This window comes from Dipodomys ordii, unplaced genomic scaffold (genome assembly GCF_000151885.1).
Source record: "Dipodomys ordii isolate 6190 unplaced genomic scaffold, Dord_2.0 Scaffold35, whole genome shotgun sequence".
Classification (NCBI taxonomy): domain Eukaryota; kingdom Metazoa; phylum Chordata; class Mammalia; order Rodentia; family Heteromyidae; genus Dipodomys; species Dipodomys ordii.
The window spans coordinates 5,019,277-5,045,718 of record NW_012267251.1 but is presented as its reverse complement, the minus strand read 5'-3'; the positions used below and the strand labels follow the sequence as shown (position 1 = coordinate 5,045,718).

Genomic DNA, 26,442 nt, shown 5'->3' with positions numbered 1-26,442 from the left:
AACTCAGGGCCATGTGCTTGCTATACAGGTACCTTCTTGGCTCTTGATGCTTCCATTATATTTTGAATAGGCTCTTGTGTGTATGTTCAGGCTGGCCTGAACCGTGATCTGCCTACTTACACTTCTCACATAGTTAGGGTAAAAGCTATGAACCAGTTAGTGATTGTCTCACATTTATGCCTGGGCTACCCTTAAATCTTGATTCTCCTGATCTCTATCCCCCAAGTAGCTAGGATTATAGGCATGAGCCATCGGCTCCTGGAAAGCCTTGCTATTTCTCATTATCCGTTGATTGAGAATAACTAACAATCCCCAAGGATAATCTAATAGAGGAAGCTGTTGACGTTATTTAAAAAGAGATTTTAGTTTAGGGCTCCCTTCCATGATTTAACACCGAGAAAAATGGATTGGCTTAATTAGCTTCAATAAAATGAATCTTCAGGTGTGGAGACTTACACAGATTAAAGCAGTTACATCTGTTCACCAGGATGGTATGCATTTGTCATCAACCATATTGAGATTTTATTAAGGAAACTAAAATAGCAAATGTTACAAGTAACGTAAGTTTTACATGTATTTCTTGTTAGAAACCTAACCATTCCATCTGTTTAATTAAAAGTACTAAAACATTACTATATGTAACCAACAGGGGACAAAAGACCTGTGCTCCACAAGCTAAGCTGGCTGGCTGAATTCATAAAATTAGAAATGCTGTTTCCAAAGTTTCTTTGGTTCACCAACCTGCTTTCTCATCTGTATCATAGCAAATATGCATTTGTTGTAGGGAAATAAAGTCTAGTCACATTGGTTGATCTTTTCACAATTTAGGTAATAATAAGCAGTAGTATAAAAATAATAGTAGTTATAATACATATAATAATAGTAAATAGAGAAGTTAGTCATGGCACATTCAAGAGAGACAAGTTGGCAAGATTTGTGCTGGGTGTCGTGGCTCATGCCTGTAATCCTAGCTACTCAGGAAGCTATCGGAGGATTTCAGTTCCAAACCAGCTAGGGCAGATGAATCTAGAAATTGTGGGGCCTGAACTCTGGGCCTGGACACTCTCCCTCAGCTCTTCAGCTCAAGGCTAGCGCTCTACCACGTGAGCCACAGCGCCACTTCTGGCTTTTTTCTTTTTGCTTATGTGGTGCTGAGGAATCAAACCCAGGGCTTCATGCATGCAAGACAAGAACTTTATCACTGAGCCAACTTCCCAGCCCAAATTTAGAGATTCTTATCTCCCATTATCTGGTAAAAAAAAAAAAAAACACAACAAACCATTAGTGGAGGAATGGCTGACGTAGTAGAGCTAGGAGTGAAAACAATGAATGAGGGCTTGAGGCCTGAGTTCAAGCCCCCGGACTGGTAAAATTGAGGAGATTCCCAGATTGTTTGGTCTCCGTTTTCCCAGTACCAACAGTTTTGTGTCACTTCTATTTGGATGCTTTCTGGAGATAGGGGAGTGTGCAAAATAGAGCTTCCAGGAGTCTCACGTGGGAACCGCTGTGCTTGTGTCTCTGTCTCTACATTGTCCAACTGCCCATCTCTGGGAATGGAGACTCAGGACCCCAGAACATTCTTTGGGCATGACTCAAAGTAACAAAACAAAACATGGGATGCAACTAAAAGTGATGCTTTACATCTTACAAAAGAAATACGCAACCATATTGTTCTAGTTAAAATTCTGTTATCCTGACGAGTGTATCTGAAGCACAAGGGTCTTTCCACTGCTCACCTTTGGAGTCTCATTCACTTTGAAATTAGATTTGCTTTATTTACTAGACTTAGGACATTGTATTATTCCTTTATAGATGTATTCCTCCTTTTGCAAAGAATTCATGGTATGAACTGGCGGAACTCATCTAACCTCCCTGAAGTTTAGATTCTTTATTGCAATGAGATGCTCAAGGTTCGAAGTCGGGAATGTCAGGTACGATAATGTTTAAAATCGTTATGTATTTGATCATGTGGTACTTGTGATTTAAACAACTAATGGAAAGTCCTTTCTGATATGAGGAAGCTCACCTACCATTACACAAAATCATTGCATTTATTATATTAAGGTATAATTTAGCTTGCTCACTCTATCTCTTTCTCTCTCTTTTTTTCCTCTCTCTGCCTGATACCAGTCCCTTCAACTGAGCTCGTAGGCATTATTCTTTAGCTTTTTTTTGGTTCAAGGCTAGCACTTTCCCACTTGAGCCACACCTCCACTTTTGGCCTTTTTGGTGGTTAATTGGTGATAAGAATCCCATAGAATTTCTTGCCAAGGCTGGCTTCAAACCAGCATCCTCAGAGCTCAGCCCCCTGAGTGACTAAGATTACAGATGTGTGTCACTGAAAGCTATGGAAGCTATCGTAGAATTTGATTTGTAGCAGTGTCGCATAGCTACTTGTCACCATCCTGCTTTCTCAAAGGGATGCGCCTTGTGCCCAAACATCTGGAAAACCAGGATGCAAACGCTGTGATCACACACCCCTTTCCAATATCATTCCTACCCAGGCTGGCCTGGTTTCAAACCGCGATCCTCAGATCCCAGCCTCCTGAGTAGCTAGGATTACAGGCGTGAGCTACTAACTCCTGGCTCAAAGAAGTCAGCTACAACTTCTCAACTGGTAAAGTATAATATAATCTGCAAGTTGGAAGCAGATGATTTAAGACCTCCAAATTCACCAGAGAGGAACAATAGGTCTCGGTTTTTCTAAGCCAGGCCCCTGACTGGAGGAGAAGACATGCCTGTTTTCTCCATTCACACACAGACCTCCATGGAGACATGGTTGACTGGCACACTCATCAAGATCGAATTCACAATGATCACCTAGAAATCCCGGGGCACAGTCACAGAAGTACGCCCCAAGAACATCCTGACAGGTTGCTCCATTGACACAAGGCTGAGACCAGCACCCATCCATTTCCACCTCACAGTGGATGCCTTGGGGGAAGAAAGTCAGCACAGAAACACTGTTAGCAAAAGGAGGACCATTCACACCCAGAATAGTAAATCATGCATTAAAATGACATTGCGGGATTCTCCAAGAGGCCGAAAGTCATTAGTCCTTTGATCTTTTTTGTGCCCTTTTTTCCAGATGGAAAACATAGAAAGGAATTCCAACACCACTTACCATTGAAAAGTGTTCACTTAGTTCTCCAAGTGGCTAGTGTTCAAAGGATAAAAGAATATCAAGTGTGGTGGCTGACTTTGGGAAGAAAACCAACTTCGAAGCTAAGTCTTGATAACTTAACCTACCCGTCCTGCGATCCCACCACTAACAGTTTTTCTTCCGGCAATCGTTCTCTGTATTTCTAAAGCGGTGCGGTCTCTCCTCCGTAAAACAAATCTGATTGCAGCAACATCGGCGCTTGCTGCCAAGGTTTTGGAAGAGTTGCTCCTCGCCCGTGCAGGTGTCCCGCCCTGTGCACTTGCCACCCCTGTCTCTCCTGCCTTCAAGCATACACGGGCCTCTTACTCATAATGTTCCCTCCTCACGCTCTCGTTCCTCAGGCTGAACCTCAGCTACTTTCCATAGATGGATGATTCGGAAGAATCACTGCTCATGTCTCCCCCTGCTGTGCCCCTCCTCTCCTGTCAAGTGCGCTGTGATGTGAATGCATGCGTTACCTTGTAGGACAAAGGCCTGTTTATCCATTGTATCTGCAGGAGGGTGCCTGTCACTTTGTCCATTGGTATCCCTGTGTGGCACTGAGCATGTATTCTTGAGTGAAGGAGAAGATTGATGAAATCTGAATGGGTGAACCACAGCTATGGACATATCTCCCGTTTCTCCTGGGCCACAAGTTGCTACGCCAGAATGGAACTTCTCAGAGCTACTGTGAGCCCGGCTCCACTCTCAAACAAAAGCCATGAAGTCAAATTCATGGATAAAACAAGTCATAGCTTCTTAGTCATGGTGTCTCCAATTTCTGACACACGTGTGGAGATAGTGCCCGTGGAGGTATCCTTTGGCAGAGATGGATACTAAGAATCTGAGGCAGGAGATGGAGCACATTGAGGGCTATCCGTCTGGGCAGGGCTTGCCCCCCAAGCTGTCCTCATTGCTCATTCAGTGGGCGCACAGCCCACCACACAGGAGGCCACAGTGATAAGCCACTCTGAACACCTCGCTCATTATCTGCAGAGCCCACACGCTACAAGTACTCCAGCTTTGAATCTGCATTCTAAATCTCAGATTCGACCCAATTCAGTTGATACTCTTATTGGGTTTCTTTGCATTCTGCTTTCCCTTGTGAACAAGAATTATGTTCGCTATTTCTGGGTTCTTCACACACGACAATTGCAACAGATATCGATGATGCAAATTTGTGACTCAAGGGGCCATTCCAAGAGGAAATGAGGCATCCGGCTTCCATCGCTACAGACAGACAGGAATTTCTCCTGCTGTAGATTATAAGAATAATAACCTTTCTAACATTCTAGAGATGTGGAGGGGATGACTTGTTGCTCTGATTCATAGGGTCAAAAGCACAACATTTAACAAGATGTTATGGGAGACTCAGGGAATATTTTTCAAATCTTCGATTGCCATTTCTTTGGGATTTGGATCCATACAGTTTTTTTTTCATCTGCATTTACACGCACATTTTTAAGAGTACTGAAAAGTAGCAAAATACCATTTTAAAATCTACCTCCAGTACTGCAAAACAATAAAATAAGATAAAATGTAAAAATAAAACCGGCCACTTAAGGCAAATGATTTAAGCTCAGATTTATGTCTCTGAAGGACTACCAAGTGGGCTTAATTCTATAACTTTCATCCTAAATTTTAACATTTCTGAAATTATAGTGCACATTACAATTCAGTGACTTAGTTGTGTTACATCTTATTTGCTTCGTTTTCCTTCTTTACTGGTGTATAAAGTCATGATAGCATCATTAATGCATTAAGAGGATAAAGAGAATTGATTTGCTCTATCATTTAGCGGACAACACTTTGTTCTGTGTAACTAATACTATTGGTATAATGAAGCCCATCCTTTCTTTTTCTGCGTTTACTGAGGGAGATCTGAGCCGACTTGGCTTTCGGCATGGTACACTCTTTCCCTCTGGTTTTGTTATTCCTGTCATATCCTCTCCCAAATTCATTTAATCATCAAAACTTGAAGAACACATGACTGCCTCAGTCCTTTCTTTCCAGACTATTCAAGGAGGCTGAAACTAGCTCTGAAAGGAAAAGGAGAGACGTTTTTCTGTTTGTCAGCCCGCGGGCAGCACACGGAGAAATCTGCCTCCCACCTTCTTGTTGGAAAGCGTGGCCAAGCGTGCTCTGTGGACGGCACCACTCCTCAGATGCTTCTGAGCCTCGTCCTGGGATCCCGTCTCCAGGCGCCATGTCTCCACATCCACCTAACACGCTCCTTACCAATCCACTCCCACCACAAGCCACAGCACGTGCCAAGACGCTGCTTGATCTTCCTGATATACTTAAGAAAATAGTAAAATACATATCTAGTTCTACTGCACATTTGTTAAGAGCCAGACACTTCATTTGTGCATAAAACTATTTCACAAAGTCCTATTTCTGAGCAAAGGCCTGAGCACGTATTTGATTTCCCCTATAAGATATAACAAAAAATTATCAATTTCACAAATCACAATGAGAGCCTATAGAAAAATGACTTCCTTTGATGAGATAATGCTAGCAATGACATTTCTAATGGGGATAAGCTTATGGTTTATAGTAGATAAATATTTTATTTCCCCAAATTGCTTTTTGCAAATGTTAAATTAACCATATGGTTTTCCAAAGAAACCTCCAAATGATGGAACAAATCAAAACGTATCTAGAAAAGAGGGAACTTCATCTAGATTCAAATCACCTTGACTGCCACTGCAGAGTTGGTTAGTTATACTGTGTGTGTTGAACTTAGAAATTCAGTGGACGAGCTGCAGAAGGTTCAAAACGAATGTGAAACATTCTTTAAATAAGGTCCTCATAGGAAATCTTCAACAAATGTTATTCAGAATGATTTTTATAACAAATGTTCTAAAGGACAGACCTGCTATGAATGATCTAGACACTGAGAGCTGATGGGAGACAGAACACTTATTTCGTTTGTGTGTATGTGTATATGTGCGTATGTATGTGTATATATGTGTGATTTGTGTATAGGTATATGCATGTGTGTGTATGTGTGTATGTGCATATGTGCGTGTATATATGTGTGATTTGTGTACAGGTATATGCATGTGTGTGTATGTGTGTATGTGCATATGTGTGATTTGTGTACAGGTATATGCATGTGTGTGTATGTGCATATGCGCGTGTGTATATGTGTGATTTGTGTACAGGTATATGCATGTGTGTGTGTGTGCATGTGCGTATGTGCGTGTGTATATGTGTGATTTGTGTACAGGTATATGCATGTGTGTGTGTATGTGCGTGTGTATATGTGTGATTTGTGTACAGGTATATGCATGTGTGTGTGCGTATGCGTGTGTGTATATGTGTGATTTGTGTACAGGTATATGCATGTGTGTGTATGTGCGTATGCGTGTGTGTATATGTGTGATTTGTGTACAGGTATATGCATGTGTGTGTGCGTATGCGTGTGTGTATATGTGTGATTTGTGTACAGGTATATGCATGTGTGTGTATGTGCGTATGCGTGTGTGTATATGTGTGATTTGTGTACAGGTATATGCATGTGTGTGTGTATGTGCGTATGCGTGTGTGTATATGTGTGATTTGTGTACAGGTATATGCATGTGTGTGTGTGCATGTGCGTATGTGCGTATGTGCGTGTGTATATGTGTGATTTGTGTACAGGTATATGCATGTGTGTGTGTATGTGCGTGTGTATATGTGTGATTTGTGTACAGGTATATGCATGTGTGTATGCGTATGTGCGTGTGTGCGTATGCGTGTGTGTATATGTGTGATTTGTGTACAGGTATATGCATGTGTGTATGCGTATGTGCGTGTGTGCGTATGCGTGTGTGTATATGTGTGATTTGTGTAAAGGTATATGCATGTGTGTATGCGTATGTGCGTGTGTGCGTATGTGTGTGTATATGTGTGATTTGTGTACAGGTATATGCATGTGTGTATGCGTATGTGCATATGTGCATATGTGTGTGTATATGTGTGATTTGTGTACAGGTATATGCATGTGTGTATGTGTATGGGTGTGTGCACACAGGTGTGTGCTGGTTCTGGAGCTAGAACTCAAGGCCCTTTGGGATATCTTCAGCATAACAAGCAGCGTGATCTTGTTAAAACGTAGCACAAATGGAGGGAGGAAGGGTTAGAAAATACAGTCATTATATTCAATGTTCACTAAGTACAAAATTAAACAATGTACCTTGAGAGTCAGGGATGGATGAGGAGAGATGAGGGAGAGGGATGGAAGGGGTGACATTGTACTCATCACCTATCTTCTGGAATTGAAACACCTTGGTACATCTACTTAATACAAAGAAACACCATAAAAAGCATAACATGATTATTTCTGCTCTGTACTCAAAACTCTCCAAACCTCCTCTCCCACTTGGAGTGAAAACAGTTCTTACAGCGACCTGAAGGTCCCACCTGTACCCTTCCTACTCCACCTTCAATATTGTTCCTCCAAGATCCCAAGTACTCTTCACCTCAGGGCCTTTGCATGGGCTGTTCCTCCCCCAGAACCACGTTCCTCAGGACGCTTGCCTCACCATTCTGCCCACCTCTTCACAATGATCCGATTATCACTACTCAGTGAGCCTTCTTCCATCATTTCATCTAAAGCTTAATTGTTCTCTCCCTTTTTCATTGTTGTAGTTTTCTTCACTGCATTTGACTTATTTCTTATTTCATACTCACACATCTCTTCTTTCTAGAGTAGAGGATTCCTTTTCATCCATTGGGTCTAGTGAGGGCCTTTTCTATGCTTCCAAGATGGCGCCTGAGCCCTGAATCCCCCGGAGGGAAGCGATGCTCCTGGCAACAAAGCCGAGGGATGGAAGAAGTGAACACATTCCCAAATCCCCTTTGGTGGTGATAGGAACCCACTCATAAGGACTCTGTCTTCATGACATAAGCACATGCCACTTGGTTCCTGTCCCAAAGTAGCACCACTGGTGAATCCCTGGAAGGAAACATCCAACCAGCAGCATCACAGATCCAGAGTAGATGACCTTGATTCAGGCTAGTGTTTGAGAGCCACTGATAAACACGGTGAGTTTGTTACGTTGGAAATGGCCATTGTATTTTCAATACATTCTTTCTTTTTTTATTAGAGGTGTCAAGTTTTTCTAAAAAGATAGTCTTTCTTTGCTAGGCAGCAGTGAATCACATCTACAATCTTAGTTGTGGAGGAGGCTGAGATATAAGGATCGTGGTTTGAAGCTAGGCTGGGCAAGACTATTATTTTCAATTAATTACCATAAATGGAAGAAGTAGAGCTGTGGTGGATCAAGTGGTAGATCATTAAGCTTGAGCCAAAAAAGCCTCAGGAAAGTGCCCAGGGCCTGAGTTCAAGCCCTAGAAACAGCACAAAAACATAACAAAAACGGCGTGTCTATTCTATACTGCTATTCTGAGCAGCTTCATGGGGAAAAAAATCTGCACTGCTTACTGTAGTTCATATGAAGGAAGACCTCAATGAGACAAAGACTCACTGAATAAACTCGAGGTGAACGCAGTCCCAGGCTGAGAACTGACATTATTTTCACTAAGGAAGTGCGCAGGCAGGTGTCAGCTTGGCACTGCAGTTGGAATTTTTTTTTGCTTATGCACAGCAGATCACAGCTGCAGAGTCTCTGGCCCACTCTGAGAAAGTTTCTGTGAGTCCATGAATCACAACACAGCAAACACAGTGGAGTGCACAGCCGCAGATTCACGCAGCGTGAACCCTCTCCACGCGCCTCGGCGCTTTCCTCCCCCCTGCCTCTCTCTGTCTTTTAAAATTTATTACCTTTTCTAGCTTTGCTGCTCAGAGGAGCAGAGGCTTTTTTTATTATTATTATTTCTTAACCTGGAAGCCAAGGTCTTTATGATTGCTCTCAGTTTGGATGGAGTGCACAGCAGCCAGGTCACTGTAACACGGTTTCCAGGATTCACCGAGAGGAGTCAGAGTGCACAGGTGCACGCATGCTGATTTCTTCTCAACTTTGGCTTTTCCCTGGCCTCTTCTGGTCCTTTCTGGGATTTCTGTTAATTGACCCAACCTGCCACAAACCCTAGTAATCGCAGACGACCACAAAATAAACAGGCCACCCTGTGTTTCAACGCTGGTAGAGTACAAGAGAGTTTCAGAACTTAACTTTCTTATTCTACATTAGAACCATTCGTTACATCTGACCTTCTCAAGGCAGAGTACGAACACTTCGGTTGCAGATCTCCCTGGGTAATTGCTACTCAGTATTCTGAGTGGAGAAACACAGCTACCAGAATGCAAGACTGCCTCTGATGTGGAGAGAGATGAAGAGGCTTACAGGCATAACTCTGTGCCACAACAAACCAAACTAGTTAGTGCCAGACCCAGCTTTGACTGATTTATGAGTCTCTCCTTTAAATTCTACTTGTAATTGAGTTTCATACATGCTACCTGAAAAGCTGAAGTAAAAGAAATATCCTGGTTTCTCAGAAAATGGAAAGAGCAGAGTCATATAGGGAAAAATGTTATTGTTGTTGTTGTTTTTAAAAGTGAGCTTACTACGGACTTTATTACTGTGAGAAAAGAACTCTGATTTTTATTGAACCTAGCATGGGAGGAATATTACCTGCTCTATACCTCAGTGAGCAAAGCAAAGGACCTTTACAAGACATTTTTATGACATTTCACATTTAAAACCACTCCCTTCACACACTTTATGCTTAAATTCAGACCATGGGAAGGATTCTGAAGCAGTTGAAATGTAAATCACCACAAAATAATTTTAAGCCATATTTTTGCAATTAAAAGACTTTGCCTTATAAATGGCTAAAACATTTATTGGATTTCATATATATATATATATATTCCTTTTAATTACCATTCACAAAAGTTGAAATAGCAGCAGGAATTGAAAAATATTATCTGTAAAAAAAGTGTAACCACTGTAAACAATAGGAGTCCCAAAGAAGCTCCACAAAAAATTCTTATTTCTATTCAAAAAATGTAAGAGGCATTGAAATTCAATTTGCCACAATTCCAAATAAAGAAAATGGCCATGACAGTTTGACACGAAGCAAGAAGGTTTTCGTATGTTATATAAAGCGAATGGCATGTACTTGATCCTCAGAAATGTCATTTAGTTGAACCCCAATATCGGACATGACTTCTGTCCTTAGGAACTAACATTTTAGTGGGCAAGGTGGAGGTTGTGTGGAGAAACTTAGATATCCGTAAAACAGGACAGAATATGGAAATTCTTGGTGGAAAACTGACTAGTTTGGAGGAATCGAAGCACTGGTGAAATGTGCGTGGAGATGACTGGTGGCCGGGACAAACTACAGAGGGCTGCCAGGGAGAAGCCAAACGCTCTCTGCACTCTCATCCCTGCACAGGACAGTGTGGCATAGGTCCACTGGAGAAACGATACTTCAAAGGCAGAGTTCAGGAAAACTTGGAGAAGGTAAATGCCAAACGTAGGGCATTTAAGTAGCTGCATACCACTTGGAGACCAGAAAGACCTCAGCAAAGGCTCCGGGAACATGGCAGATCACTGAATTTGGGAAACACATTTGATGTCCAAATAGCAGATCTTGAAGACTTTTTTTTTTTTTGTTGGTCATTGGGCTGAACTCTGGGCGCTGTCCAAGCTCAAGGCTGTCCAAGCTCTTCAGCTCAAGGCGAGCGCTCTACTGCTTGAGCCATAGCGCCACTTCCGGTTTTCTAGTGGTTTTTATTGGAGATAAGAGTCTCATGGACTTTCCTGCCCGAGCTGGCTTTGAACCGCGATTCTCAGAACTCAGCCTCCTGAGTAGCTAGGATTACAGGCGTGAGCCACCAGCGCCCGGCCTGAAGACTAGCTTATGGATAGGTAAGGGATGAGCAAATATTAAGTCAGAGCAACCAAGGATATGTCTATTTGGAAAAAAGTCTTTCCAGAATATGTGGTATCAGTAGAAGATGACTCTGCGGTAGTTTTGATGTATATTTTAAAGAAGGATATTTTCTAAATAATGATACTGTTTAACATATTTTGGCAAAAAAAAAGGATAAAATGAAGGAATAAGCATGAAAGAGTTGAGAGAATAAGGTACGTTCAAACCCCAGTGCCATACAGAGATACCAGAGTTTCCTCACGGTCTAAGAAAGTGGCATTAACATGGAATGGTGTCTCAGGGGTGAAAGGTCAGCGGAGCTGGGTTAGAAGAGGTTAGAATGGAAGTCTGTGAGTTCCCCTTGATACGTCGCTGGGAAGTCCAGAGACAAAGCAAAGCAAAAAGAGAAAGTACAATAGATAATCTTCATGGGAAAATGTCCTAAGTGAGAAATGGCGATGTAGGTGGCAGGAGAGGACAGAGACTGTGAGAAAGATCACATTGGAAAACTACAGAACAGATGTTTAAAACATCAATGACTTCACTATTTTCACTATTATATACAAATATAAACCTATACATAATAGACAAAAACAATTGAAAATGAGCTTTAAGAAATGAACCCACTTGGTGTCATTGCTATGTATCTGAGCATCTGTGCAGGCCAAATGTCTGGCTGGCAGTGTGCTCAAAGTTTAGGAGCTGTCAGCTATCTCATGGCTTTGCAGGCTGGCCATCATGTAAGGATTCCAAGAAAGTACAAAGCCTGGGAGACAGACACACAGACACACACACCCATGCTTCTCACAGAGTGTGGGCTTGGAAAGAATGGAGACCTTTAGGCAGAAAACAGGAGTCCCTCCGTTCTCTGACACCACACAGAACTCAGTGTTCACCCCCTTCATCTTTGAGGGTCAGCCCAAAAGTTGACTATGCACTGCCACAAGGTACACAAATAGGGGAACATGTGGGACACGTGGAAATTTGAGTGACCCGCATACTAAAAAGCACTTTGCAATCAGCAGTAGCTTCCAATGCACAAAGATAGGAAGCTTCTAAGGTTGCAGCAGCAGCACCCAGGTGGGAAACTGACCTTTAACCAGAGCTACTTGGAACTCACAAATAACTCCCATCCACGCACAGGAAAATGCAAGAAATGCAATTTAATTCTCATCAATGAGTGTGGTGAAAGGGAGGAGGGAGGAAGGAAGCGGGAAGGACCAGCACTAGTATCCAGGAACACGTGGGTACACAGAAACTGAGTTTTTCCCCAGTCCACAAAGGAGAAACTCCACAGCATCCCTCCCACTACCAAATCCTTCCTAAACAGTGAAGGCATCAAATTAAGGCTATCGGGGATTAAAATCTCCAACCAATGAATTTGCATGAGATGTATAAATCCCAATACAGCAATACAAGATAGATAGATAGATAGATAGATAGATAGATAGATAGATAGATAGAAAGATAGAAAGATAGATAGATAGATATAGTATAGCTCTCTCTATATATATTTAAAAAGACAACAGGACACTTCTAAAGATGAACAATCACACTTAACAAAAACACTAAGGATAGTGAAGAGGAAGAAAGACTAAAAGAACTCAAAAGCATAATCGTAAGAAATATCAACGAAATGAAAGAGGGCATGTATAAAAAGATGAATTAATTCAAAAATTATACTAATAAACAGAAGCTCAGATAAATAAGCAACTAAATGGTAGAAGGCAAACAATACATGATAGAGGAATTTAATAAAGATGCAGAAATCAGAGGAAAGAACCAAACTGAAATTCTGGCAATGTAAAGCTCAATAATTCCACTCAATAATTAAACCTCTGTGAAGTCTCTCCAGTACAGTGAATCAAACTGGAGGCAGAATATCAGGTCTTGAGAATAAGGTAGATAGGTTAGGACAATTAGATGGAAGAAAAGAGAGATAAAAAAAAAAAACATAGAAAACCTCCGGGATAGTATTGAGAGGTAAAACTTAACACTCATGGGCTTAGAAGAAGGAGAAGACATGTAAGCTAAAGGAATAGAAAATATCTCCAGTGATCTAATAGGAGAAAGTTTCCCTAAATCTTTGGCAGGAAACTGCCATTGAACTATAGAAGGCTTTTAAGACACCTGATAGACCAAACAAGAAATGCATCACTGTAAGACATGCCATGATTAAAGCATGTAGTGTGTAAAATAACTCTGAAAGCTGCAACAGAGAAGCACCAAGTCACAAATGAAGGTAAGCCTGGCAGAATAATAGATTTCTTACCAGAAGCAAGGAAGGCATAGTATGATGTGTTTGCAACACTAGAAGGAAAAAACCCATCAACCCCCCATTCATAACTGGGGGCGTAAAAAATAGAAATCCTCTAGGAGATACAAAAATGAAATCAAATTATGACCACTTAACTAGCACTATACATCCAGAAGAGGAAGCTAAATGTAACTGTGGAAATAGGGGATAAAATAAATCCCTCCAGATGAGCCTATGAGCAAATGACGAATAGGAAAGGACAAAACAACAAAAAAAACAGCAATTACTGTGCACCTTTCAATAAGAGCATTGAGCATCAGAAGTCTTAATTCACAAGTTAAAGAAGACATGGAATGTATTGAATTAAAAATCATGACCTATTTGTTGCCTATAAGAGATGTATTTTATTGACAAAAATAATCATTGGCTTGGAGTAAAAGGGTGAGGGAAAAGCTAAATCTACCTATTGCTAGGTGTTTGTGTTTCCTGTCTGTAATCCTAGCTACTTAAGAGGCTGAGATCTGAGGATAGAAGTTCAAAGCCAGCCTGGGCAGGAAAGTCTGTGAGACTCTTATCTCCAATAAACCACCAGAAAGCAGGAAGTGGTGCTGTGGCTCAAGTGGTAGAGTGGTTGCCTTAAGCAGAAGATAATGCTCGGGCCCAGAGTTCAAGCCCCACGACTGACAAAAAAAAAAAAAAAGGAAGCAAGAACAAGAGTCCCTCAGTTCCAGCCCCAGTACTAGAAAACAAGCAAACAACAGGATAGCAACTCCAAAACAATGAGAGTAAATAACCTCAATATCTTCTTATCGCCAAAGATAGGTTAACCAGACCAAAGAAACCTCAAAACTAAATGACACTAAAGACCAAATAGACCAGACAGAAATCTACACAGCTATACTCTACACATTCTATGGAACAGTCTATGGAACTTTTGCCAAACTAGACCATATCTTCAGACGTAAAATCTTACACATACAACTCTGTACTCTATCGCAACATAATAGGGTAAAGCTAGAACTCAACAACTGAGAATATTCAAACACCTGGAGTGTGAACAGCACATGGGTGAACAATGATCCTGAAGAAATGGGAGGGAAATCATGGGGTCCTAGAAGCCGACGGAAATGAGAACATAAACCTGCCAAGATCTTTGGGACACAGCAGAGGCAGCGTGAAGAGGAAAGTGTATTGCTATAAACATCCACATTTAAGGAAAAAGAGGTACATTTAAGGAAAAATGGCCTAATGATGTACCTGAAACCCCTAGAAATAGAACTAATGAAACCCCAAATTAGCAGATGGAAAGAAACTGTAAAGGTTAGGACAGAAATCAACGAAATAGAGACTTAAAAATCTATATGGAGAATTAGCAAAACAGAAAGATTTTTGAAGAGATAAATGAGATTAATAAAAATGCTCACCAAATCTAAGTACAAGGAGGAGGGAAAAGTTCCAAATAAATAAAGTTAGAGATGAAATCAGAGATAACACAATAAATACCAGTGAAAGCTACATCATGAAAAAAAATACTTTCAAAACTAGAAAGCCAGAAAAAATAGATGCATTTCTAGATGCACTTGACATACTAAAATTGAATCAAGAAGATATAAACCAACTAAACAGATCCACAACAAGCCATGAGATGGAGGCAGTAAAAGTTTCCCCAAGAAGAAAAGCCAAGACTCAATGGATTCACTGCCAAATTCTCCCAGATCTTTAAAGAAAATTCAGTTTTCCACAAAACAGAAAGGGTGTAGTAAAGATGAGCAAGAGGCAAGTAAGCCAGGGAGTCTAATGTTTACACATTCAGGTGTAAAATGCCATGGGTGAAACTCTTGTAAACAATTAATATACATTTTTTTAAGGAAATGAAAGGTTGGGCTCTAGTGCCCTATAATCTTAGCTACTCAGGAGGCTGAGATTCGAGGATCACAGTTTGAAGCCAGCCTGGGTAGGAAAGTCCACGAGACTCTTATCTACAATTAACTACGTAGAAAAAGCCACAAGTGGTGTTGTGGCTCAAGTGGTAGAGTGCTAGCCTTCAGCAAAAGAATCTCCGGGGCAGTGCCAGGACCTGAGCTCAAGCCCCAGGACGGGTACAAAAAAGAAAAGAAAGAAAAGGAACGACAGGAATCCGAAACAACCTAGATGTGTCCATCAACAGATACAGACTTTAAAAAATTTTAATACATGCATGCATACATGTATACACACAACAGAATACACACAATCCAATAGTGTTTATTCTTCAAAAACTGAATCTAAGTTTGAGATATGTGGCATTCCAGCTAAAACTGCAGAAGTGACCGGCTCACAGTTCAGGGCATTCAGCCACCTTTTGATAGACTAGAAAGCCTTTTAGTTTAGTAGTCATTAATGCCTGTCCAGGACTTGTTTTGGGGGGTGATAGTGGTGGCTCACATGTGTAATGCCAGCGACTTGGTGGTCAGAGATAGGAGGAGAGCGGGTCTGAAATGAGCCCAGGCAAAGGTAGAGAGACCCCATCTCAAAGATGAAGATGGACGTGGTGGTATTCTTCTAGACCCCCAGCTGCTTAGGAGGCAGAGAGGTCACAGGATCCCTGGGCTCAGAAGAAAAACGACTAAATAAACGACTAAAATAAAATAGTGGGGGATGGGGTTAAGTTGATACACTAGTTTCCCAAGCAAGCCTGCTCAGCTCAATCCTCACTGCTAGCTAAAATAATAACAATAAGAATAGCAATAATTGCAATAGTAGTAATAATAGCAATAACAATAATTGCAATGGCAATAATAATAGTAATGATAATTGCAATAGTAATAATAATAGCAATAATAGTAATAATGATAGCAATAGTAATATAATTGCAATAGTAGCAATAATAGCAATAATTGCAATAGTAATAATAATAGCAATAGTCATAATAGCAATAATAGTAATAATGATAGCAATAGTAATAATAATTGCAATAGTAGCAATAATAGCAATAATTGCAATAGTAATAATAATAGCAATAGTCATAATAGCAATAATAGTAATAATGATAGCAATAGTAATAATAATTGCAATAGTAATAATTAATAATAATAATAGCAGGAGTGATGATCACGGCAGGCCCCTGGCCGCACGTCCCCGCGGCCCCGCACGTCCCCACGCAGCCCCGCGCGGCCCCGCGGACAGACGCAGGCGTAGCGGCCCGGGCGGTCGAGGCAGGCGGCTGGCGGCGCGCAGGCCCCAGGCGCCCTCGTCCACATCTGTCTCGCAGCGGCCGCCCTGGAAGCCCGGCACGCAGAAGCAGGCGTAGCCGGCGCCCGCGCCCCGGCACCGCGTGGCGGCCGGGCCCCGAGGCGCACGCGGCCGCCGCGGCCGCCACCTCGCACCCGAGCGCCCGGCCGGGCAGACGCAGGCCGGCCCGCCAGGGCCCGGGCCGCACAGCCCGCTGTGCCCGCAGCCGCTCGGGCCGCAGGCCCACCCCGGGCGGCGGCCGCGGGACGCAGAGCGGCAGCCGGTGCTGTATCCACTGCAGAAGCGTCTGCGAGGGAGAAAAGGGAAACAAAGACAATGGATATCAAGACTTAAATGACATCTATAATATCTCCTACCGTATCTATAGTCTGTATAGATATCTATTCAGATCTATTAATAGAGTAATATCTATACCATAATCTATTAATCTATGATATATTATTATATATCTATTAATATCTACTATATATTATAATCTATATATCTATATTTATCATATACATCTATTACTATCTATGTAGATATCTATAATTGATATTAAGAGATATATATGAAGACTTAAATTACATATATAATATAAATATATCAAGACTTAAATATGTAATAGGTAAATTATATACTAAAAATATGATACAATGAATAAATATATATCAAGACTTACATGAAATATATAATAAAATGAATGAATATATATCAAGACTTAAATGACATATAATAAAATTAATAAATGTATCGACTTAAATGAAATATATAAAATTAATAAATATAGCTATCAAGACTTAAGTGAAATATATAATAAAATGAGTATATATATATATATATCAAGACTTATTCAATAAATACATATGTCTATCAAGACGTAGTCTACCCAGGGGTTGAGGTGAACTTTCTTTTTGACCTGCCGACCACCTCAAGACATGCATTAATGAAGGCGCAGCAGTCTGCACCTAACGGTGTTTTAAGTCCACATCTGTCAAAAACTTTTATACAGTTGCTAATCAGAAACAGAAGCGGACGGCACCGAGAAGATGGGATTTGAGGGGATGGGCAGCGACAGCGATCGATGCAGCTGCAGCGAGCTCAGCCTGACGCGTCGGGTCAACCTTCCTACAGCTACTTAAGGAGAATACTTTTTTTTTTAAGTTTGATAAAAGAAACAAAGACGACCGACGCTCTTTTTTCTCATTTCCTGGTGGGGCTGCAGCTCCGCGGGGTGAGGGGACGGAAGGAAGCGGCTTTAACCCTCACTGCCGGCTGGGGGGTTGGAGGGTTGATGTTCACGCTCTCTCATGGGACCTCCCTAGGAAACGGGTTACAAAGCCCAATTAATGCCTGTCCTAGGCATATAGTATGAAAATGTAATTGGAATAAGGGCCTCCAGAAAAACATTCTATGCCCCTTTCCACGTTAATTGGCTACAATGGTACAAATATCAATGTCTATAAATGCATACATTTCATGGCCACTGCATTTTATGGATGGATGGATGGATAAATGGATGGATGGATAAATGGATGGATGGATAAATGGATGGATGGATTGGTGGTGGTGGGGCTTGAACTCGAGGCCTGCGTGCTGTGTCGGAGCTTTTTATTTAAGGTGGATGCTCTACCACTTTGAGCCACAGCTCCACTTCCAGTTTGGGGGAGGGGGGTGGTGTTCATTGAAGATAGGGGTCTCATAGACTTTCCTGCCCCAGGCTGGCTATGAACCATGATCCTCGATCTCAGCCTCCTAGGTAGCTAGGATGAGCAGTGTGAACCACTAACACCAAGCTGAATTTTCATGTTCAGTTTCTCAATCTTGTGCGCTGAGAAATATACTATGATCTGGCGATTTAATTTTCCCAGCCACAGAACATTGTCCAAGCTGTGTAGAAAGCCTACTCAGTCCTCACTTGGTCCACATTCACTGCGCCTGGCTGCTAATGTGAGTGAAAAGCAGAAGAAAGACCTAGAAGAGCCTGAGGGACTTCTTGGGAAGGAACACAGGGCTTGCGGAGCAGGAGTGGGTGGGAAGAAGGGACGTGTGGCTGCTCACCCGTGCTCCTGTCATTTTGATAGCATTGCTGAATCAGTGAGATAAGAACACTTTGCATCATCGTAGGCTGACTTACTTCAAAGCCTGGACAAGAAAAGTCTTTGAGACTCAAACCACCAATGAACCACCAAAAAGCTAGAAGTAGAGCCGTGGCACGAATGGTAGAACATCCTCATTGGCCATGTAGTTTGGTGGCCGTGTGTCTAGATGCTAATGGGCCATTTAGGGCTGCAGTCCAACATGTGGACATTATAACTGATGCCACAGCTTTGTCCACTAATCAACTGGACGACTACCTGCCCCAAAGAAAATTCCAGTTTTCCGATGTATAAAGGAACTTCGGTTTATGGAATTTTCATGAGTCTCCGACTCATGATCTTTCTGCCTCAGCCCCACACTGCTGAGATTACAGGCATGTGCCATCATAACTGGCTTGATTACTAAAACCAACCAATTAAAATTAAGTAATTAAATAACCAACTTAGACCATAAAAGCAGAGTACAAGGAATATGTTCATGCACAATGCTTTATAAAAAAAACAAAATGTAATACATTATTAATGCCTAGCACATGGTGTATGATCTCAGTGAACAATAAAATAATTTTAATAGTGAGGAGATTGAAAAAAAATCTTACAGGATTTTTTCAAGTTTTAATGGGCATTTAATTCCCAGGCAAAAGTCTCTAGGGAACTTTGTTTCTAGTTTTCATACGAAACTTAGATTCAGAGTAGAAAATTTTACTGGTTGTGCAAAGTAATCAATATTTTCAGGCCAGTTGTACAAGCTGTGTAACTGTTTTCTTCATGTAGTCAAGTTTGCCATCTACTGGCTATTATGAGAAACTCACCAAGAATGAGTTGTGAATGTTATATGTGTCTTTCTCTTCCTTCCTTTCTACATAATTTTTCTTCCTAAGAATGGCAGAATTCCTTCCGGGAAAATGCACAGAGCCATCCCAATACAGCAAAGCTCCAGGTACAGCACAGTTTGAGGCTGGGTGGGGCTCTCCTGCCCAGCAGCCCACTCTCCCACTGCCCGCCCTAGGGGCCCAAAAGAATGCCTCCGGTGTGAGAAGAACATTCTGGAAAACCTTTGTGCAAAAGAATACTTTATTGGATTTTTTTGTAAGTAGTTAGATCTATAGTTAATGGTTTCCCCCCCCTTTGACCCTTTGACCAACTTCAAAGGCAGTGAAGACCCAAGTGCAATTGAATGTGTCTCTTGGGTATATATGCATAGGTGTATATGTACTTCAGTCATTACACTTATTTGGATAGCATCCATATTAGTAATTTAAGTTAAAGGTGAGGTAGAGCCTATCTATTCAGAGCAATAAGACGGAGGAATGAATGCTTTCTAGGAAGAATTATTTTAATTACTTAGATTGCTACTAATAGTATGCATTTGTTGACCCCTGTGGTTTTATTATCTGATTACTATCTGATTTAAAATCTTGAATTAAGAATCTGAACAAGCCAGGCACCTGTGGTTCCCATCTGTAATCCTAGCTACTCAGGAGGCTGAAATCTGAGGATTGAGGTTCAAAGACAGCCTGGACAAGAAAAGTCTGTGAGACTCATACCGCCAATTGACTAGCAAAAAGCTAGAAGTAGAGCTGTGGCACAAATGATAGAACATCAGCCTTGAGCACCAAAGCTAAGGGACAGCACCCGGGCCCTGAGTTCAAGCTTCAGTACCAGGAGGAGGGTGGGGGGAAGAAAAAAGAAGAAGAAATTATCAAGTGGCTGTTCCCTACTCATCTTTTGTTCTCAACTTTGCATGAAGCATTCAAGAGCTTCAGCAGAAAGAAGACACTGCCTTGGTGGAGAAAAGCCCCTCGGCACCTTGGTTTCCTCATCTGTAGGAAGACAATGCTAAAACTCATGCCTAAACATCGCTTGGCAGACTCACGGTAAGTAGTCAATACATGCTGCCTTTTATTGTCATATAAAATGTTTCGAGACAGTAGAATTTCTAATGGAAAGCTCACAAGGTTAGCAGAAAATCGAACACAAACCCCAAATATTCCATTCACTAATAATTTCCACTGAAGAAAATTTTACTGTAGGAGACAACACGGCAAGCACAAGCGCGCGTGTACATCAAGAATCCATCGGGCATCCAATTCTCTGTGCCAAACACATGGTGCGGGGATTCTGAAGAGCCTGGGCTTGGTCAGGATCTAATAGAGTCCACGTGGAATCGAGTTAGACATGGTCTGCTCTATGTCTCTATGTGTGTGCTGTGCCAGAGAATCTTTAACATCCGTCACTCTAACTTCTGAATGCCATTTAAATACTTGAGGGTTATGACAGGCTCCCGCTCCTCAGAGGGTCTCATGTGGTTTGTGTTTCCTTCAGTACAGATTGACTCACAACCACGCTTGCTCATGGCTCTCGAAGTGTGAATGGTCAACATCCTGGCTTGTTCACGCCCCTCCTTCACACCTGAACTACACACAGGTAACCACGGATAGCGCCCTGTCCATGCGCAACTACAGATCATGTGTTCTTCTAACATGTTCTTTGTAAATGTAAATATCTTAGGGTCATTCGTTTCTAGGATTTATTAACCAAATTCCATAAATCTCTTCAACTATCTCTTAAATCTCGTTTTCATTCACACCGAGATCCATGGAAAGATTTAAATCTATTTATTCCCTGTCGTGGAAGGCTGGGAAGGGGGAAGGAGGGCGCTATGTGTCAGGTGTGGGGCCGAGGGTTTTCAGCCGCCTGATTTGGCTGCACTGCAGGCTTCTCCACGAATTCCAGGAGTAGTCACAAAAACACATGGGCTCGTTGCTCCGGGACATGAATTTCTTAGGGTTCCTCCTCTCCTCCCCTGGGTATGTCAGCGACAGGGAGACGAGCAGGGACATGGGGTAGATGCTACTGGAAAATATGCCAGTGTGCTAGGAGTGCTTTTGGAAACATGCAAAAGCACAGTTCTATTTTAGTTCTAGCTTTCGTAAAGATTTAACCCACTTTTTCCTGAACTGAAATGAAAGTGGAATAGAGGGCTTAGGAACACAAAATGTGCATGCTCCCCGCAACATCTACTGAATCGTATCTGTTATTCGTCTATATATGCATACATATGTCCATGGAGGGGATTCAATATTTGTGAATAAAATATGAAACAGAAGTTATAAAACTATGCTACTGGACTTGGAAACTCCACCGTCTAAGAAAAGCCGTGTATGGGAACCCAGGGGTTTGTCGAATTCTTCTCAGGCCTGACTTTTTGTTTTTTTTTGGTCGTGGGGCCTGAACTCTGGGCCTGAGAACTGTCCCTTAGCTCTTCAGCTCAAGGCTAGCGCTCTACCACTTGAGCCACAGCACCACTTCTGGCTTTTTTCTTTTTGCTTATGTGGTGCTGAGGAATCGAACCCAGGGCCTCCTGCATGCAAGGCAAGCGCTCCACCACTGAGCCACCTTCCCAGCCCTTTTTTTTTTTTTTTTTTGGTCCAGTCATGGGGCCTGAACTCTGGGTCTGGGCACTGTCCCTCAGCTCTTCAGCTCAAGGCCAGTGCTCTGCCACTTGAACCACAGCGCCACTTCTGGTTTTTTCTGTTTATGTGGTGCTGAGGAATCGAACCCAGGGCCTCATGCATGCGAGGCAAGCACGCTACCACTGAGCCACCTTCCCAGCCCTCGGGCCTGACTTTCTGTGGAGTGGAATTGAGTTCCGGGGCAGGTGGGAAGTCAGGTGTCACAGGAATGGCACATCTTTATTCAAGACACAATCAAAATGGCGAGAGCGTCAGGTAGTCAATAGACGTTTGTTGAATAATGAATGAGTGAGCAAAACTACCTGAATTCTCATTTAAGTCCTCGCTGGGAAATTCTTCCTTTGGACTCTTTTGATAAAAATCAAGCAGAACAAATCACTGGTTAAATCGCTGACTTTGATGTACAGTAAGATAGATTCCCCACGGAATAGTTAAAACGAAGACAGGCCTGGGTTCTTTGAATGCCATTCCTTCCTTTGCACTCCCGTGCTATCTAAACAGAATACTAGATGTTCACCAGGTTAAACACACTTGTTTCTTGTATACAGGGTCTCAAAGGTTAAATTGAAGTTAATACACTGGAATAGAAAGAGTATAGCTCTATGGTCGACAGAAAGGGACTAAAATTCCAGTTCTGCCTTCTTCAATTGCTGTGATCTTCAGGAAAATCATCCGCATTGAATCTCACCGTTCATTGTTGGTTTTTGAGGCTGAGTCTTTCTACGAAGCCTAGGCTGGCCTCTGCTTGTGGTCTCTAACCACAGCCTCCTGAGAGCTAGGATTACAGACATTGACCTCCATATCGAGCTGCTTATTTATCTTTTAAAGGAGATGAAATAAAGCCATATGCAGAATAAGAGCATTCATTTGGGATCTTGGGCTTGCCTTCTGTCATTTATTATCTCTATCACTCTTATCAAGGTAAGATCTCTGTGCCTCAGTCAAATAGAGTTAGTGTAATAGTTCAATTGATGAGCAGGAACTCTCTAACACATCTGGTACTGAGGGAGCATGGCAGACAGTATTACTTTTGTTGTTGCCATCGGTAACAGTGAAACAGATAATAGCCATAAAGTCCGAGCCAAAAATCAGGCTGACATTTGCTTAACATCAATATTATTTGCTTTCCCTTTCAATGAAGGGTCCAAAATACATGGATCTTTCCTTTCCCATCTTTTTCTTTTTCTTCCTTTTTATTTTATTTTATTTTTGGTGCCAATACTAGTGACTTGAATTCAGAGCCTCTCCCTCTCTTGCTTGGCTTTTTCGCTCGAGGCTAGTGCTCTACCATTTGAGCCACACTATGACGTTCAGTTTTCTGTTGGTTAATTGGAGATAAAAGTCTCATGGTGTTTCTGTACAGACTGGCTTCAAATGATGACCCTTAGGTCTCAGCCTCTGGAGTAGCTGAGAATACAGGCCTGTGCAACCAGTGTCCAGCCAAGCACATAACACTTGGTTACCCTTCTCTGAACTTAGCAAAGACTTAGCATAGGACTGGATAAATGCATACTTAAATGAAAAAACAAAAGAAAAACTAAAGAAAAATGAGGCTGTGATCAGGGAAAGAGGGGTTTGAATTAGGGGAGCTGTAAGGAAGTACAGCTGTAAGAAGTACACGAGTATCCATTCTCGAAGAATCAGATCTTACATTCCCATGGTGCCCAGTGCCTCACATAGACTCAGAACCCCGACTCCTTTCCTCATCGGGAAGACTGTAGCCAAGGTCATCGGTGTCATCAGCAACTCAACCTCCTTAGAGGGTCTGCGACCTCACAGAGGAACTTTTCAATGCTTTGCTTTTGTGTGTGTGTGTGTGTGCCTGTCCTGGGGTTTGAACTCAGGGCCTGGGCTGTCCTTGAGCGTTTGTACTCATATCTAGTGCTCTACCACTTGAGCCATAGCTCCATTTGGACATAGGAGACTCATGGACTCTTCTACCCAGGCTGGTTTTTAACTGCGATCCTCAGAACTCAGCCTCTTGAGTAGCTAGGATGACAAGTGTGAGCCAGCATCAGCTGGCTGCTTGTTGCTTACATACTCAATTTCTGAGCACCAACCTCATCACAGATGAAGTCAGGGACCTGACAAGTCCAGAAATTTCTCTTCCTCTGAAGGCTCCGCCATGATGAGCCGTTGGGGGGCTCTCTGTGCAGCCTGTCTGGGTGGTATCCGGCCTCTGTCCTCACCGTGTTTTTCTAGAACATACGATAGTTTGGGAACTCTGGTATCGTTCAATGAGACTACCTATAGGAATATGAATTCTCTTTTATTACATACTTCCAGTCCTACTGTACATGCTGAGCGATGCCATGGCTGGTCATGGCTTTTCTGGTTAATTGATTTTATTCCAGGGAAGTTTGTTTTGGTCACCACCTGGCTCAATACACTTCAACAGGGAGAGAATGATTTATTTTGGTCAGGTCTCTCAAAATTGTTGGCCAAATTTGGGGGTGGGGGAAGCCAGGTTACTGTGGTAACCAGCTAAATTGGCAATGCTGTGGATATGTTTCATTTTCTTTGCCTTCCACTGAAAGGCCCAAGTTCTTAAGTGCCACAAATTTATGGCCAACAAATTTATTTAAAATATTTTGGGGGTAAGTGGAAGAAGGATGAATTCAAGTAAACAATTCATTAATTTCAAAACAATAAATTTAGCAAATTGTTTAATGGTTATTTAGTGTTTACCCTTGATATGAACATCTATTTTGAAAAATTAAGTCCATATGGCGGGTGCTGGTGACTCATGCTTATAGTCCTCTTCCTTAGGAGGCTGAGATCTGCAGATCATCGTTCAAAGCTGGTCTGAGCAGAAAAGCTGGAAGAGTTGTGGCTCAAATGGTTGAACACTAGCTTTGAGAGAAAAAGCTAAGGGATGGTGCCCAGGCCCTGATTTCAAGACCTCAGTATTAGCATACAAAAAGTTAAGGCCATATATTATTCAGCACTTATATACCTTAACCAACATAGAGGTACTAATCAAAAACTCGTTGTTGACTGAAATCAAACAAGCTTGAGACCCATCTCTTAAATTTAACTACGATTAAATTAAGCCTTGTGTATTTTTTTCTTGAAAAATAGTGGTCTACTGCCACCTGTTCTCATCCTGCGTGCCTCTGGTCCAGCCCCTTGATTGCTTGCTTTTTTGTGTGTTGGGACTGGAGCTTGAACTCTGGTCCTCAGACTCTCATTTGGCTTTTTCACTCAAGATTGGTGCTCTATTATTTAAGCCACAACTCCACTTCTGGCTTTTTGCTGGTTAACTGGAGAAAAGATTCTCATGGACTTTCCTGCCTGGGCTGGCTTTGAACTGTGATCCTCAGCTTTCTTCACCCTGGTTACAGGCATGAGCACTGACACTAGGCTCCTTTATAAGACTCTTGAGTGATGTTTTTGAATGAAGTGTGTGGTGTTTTTCTTCTTCTACGTCATAATAATCTACTACACTAAACTTTACTATGTTCAGGAAAATGTTAACAAAACCTCATTTTATAACACTGAGTGGATTATAAGTCAGATAGGAACCCTGTCTAATTTAGAGCATAATAACAGTACACAACATCCAGCATTATTTATCCTCCATGATGATGCGAATCCTATGATATAAGGGGTTAAAAGGCCCATGAAGAATCTATTTCCCTCAGGTCTATCCTGTTGTTATAGAAACTACTTGGGACTGAAACCTCCCCTCATGATGATTGCTATAGTAACCCAGAGGGCCAGAAGCCCATTTTCCATCCATTTGCCATTATCTCCCCTCCTCCACCAGGTAGGTTTGCTTCTAAATGCTCTTTGTTGCTGGGAACAGAGAAGAAAGAGTAAGTTAAATGTAGTGGAAGAGGAGCAAGAAGAGAGATCCAGGCATACTACAGATGACTGATAGATCCAGAGTGTTTTCCCCACTCTTCTTAGAGAAGAAAATTTGCAACGAAATTGTCAAATTAGCTTTTAAATTGTCTCCAAATTGTCTTTATTCTTGTCTGTTGCACCTCTGTATTAAAAATTAGAAATGAAAATATCCTCTTATATTTAAAGACATTTCTGGACATGTTCTCTCCGTTTAAGTCAAGAGAAGTACATAAGGGGATTTTAAATAATAGCTCATCAGATTCTATTAGGTTCTAATATAATATTATGTTTAAAAATCAACTTTCGATAACCATAATTCAGTCCTTTATCTGTGTATGTATTCATGTACTTGTTTTTCAGTACTTAGGATGAAAGTAAGATAGGATCTTACTTGCAGGCGTGTATGTATTTGCTCTGCCACTGGAGTTATATCCACAGCCCCCTACCCAAATTTAATATATTTTCCTCAAAGCATGCAAATTTTAAAATTCAAATATGATATCAAGTGTTGGAACTCTTTTGCATAAAAGTGGCTTTTGTATGTTAAACCAACCGTAGTTTTATTTACTTACTTTACTTTGGCCT

The 26,442-nt window shown here is 41.7% G+C and overlaps 1 protein-coding gene across 1 annotated transcript in view; it reads right to left on the bottom strand.

Moving 5' to 3' along the window:
• The window catches only part of Crb1 (crumbs family member 1, photoreceptor morphogenesis associated), a 144,524-nt gene that overhangs the window by 92,529 nt on the left and 25,553 nt on the right, over positions 1-26,442 (bottom strand). Inside the window, 3 exon segments of the mRNA XM_013017298.1 lie at positions 2,739-2,934; positions 16,363-16,451; positions 16,453-16,740. Of these exon segments, the coding sequence (XP_012872752.1) occupies positions 2,739-2,934; positions 16,363-16,451; positions 16,453-16,740 (573 nt within the window).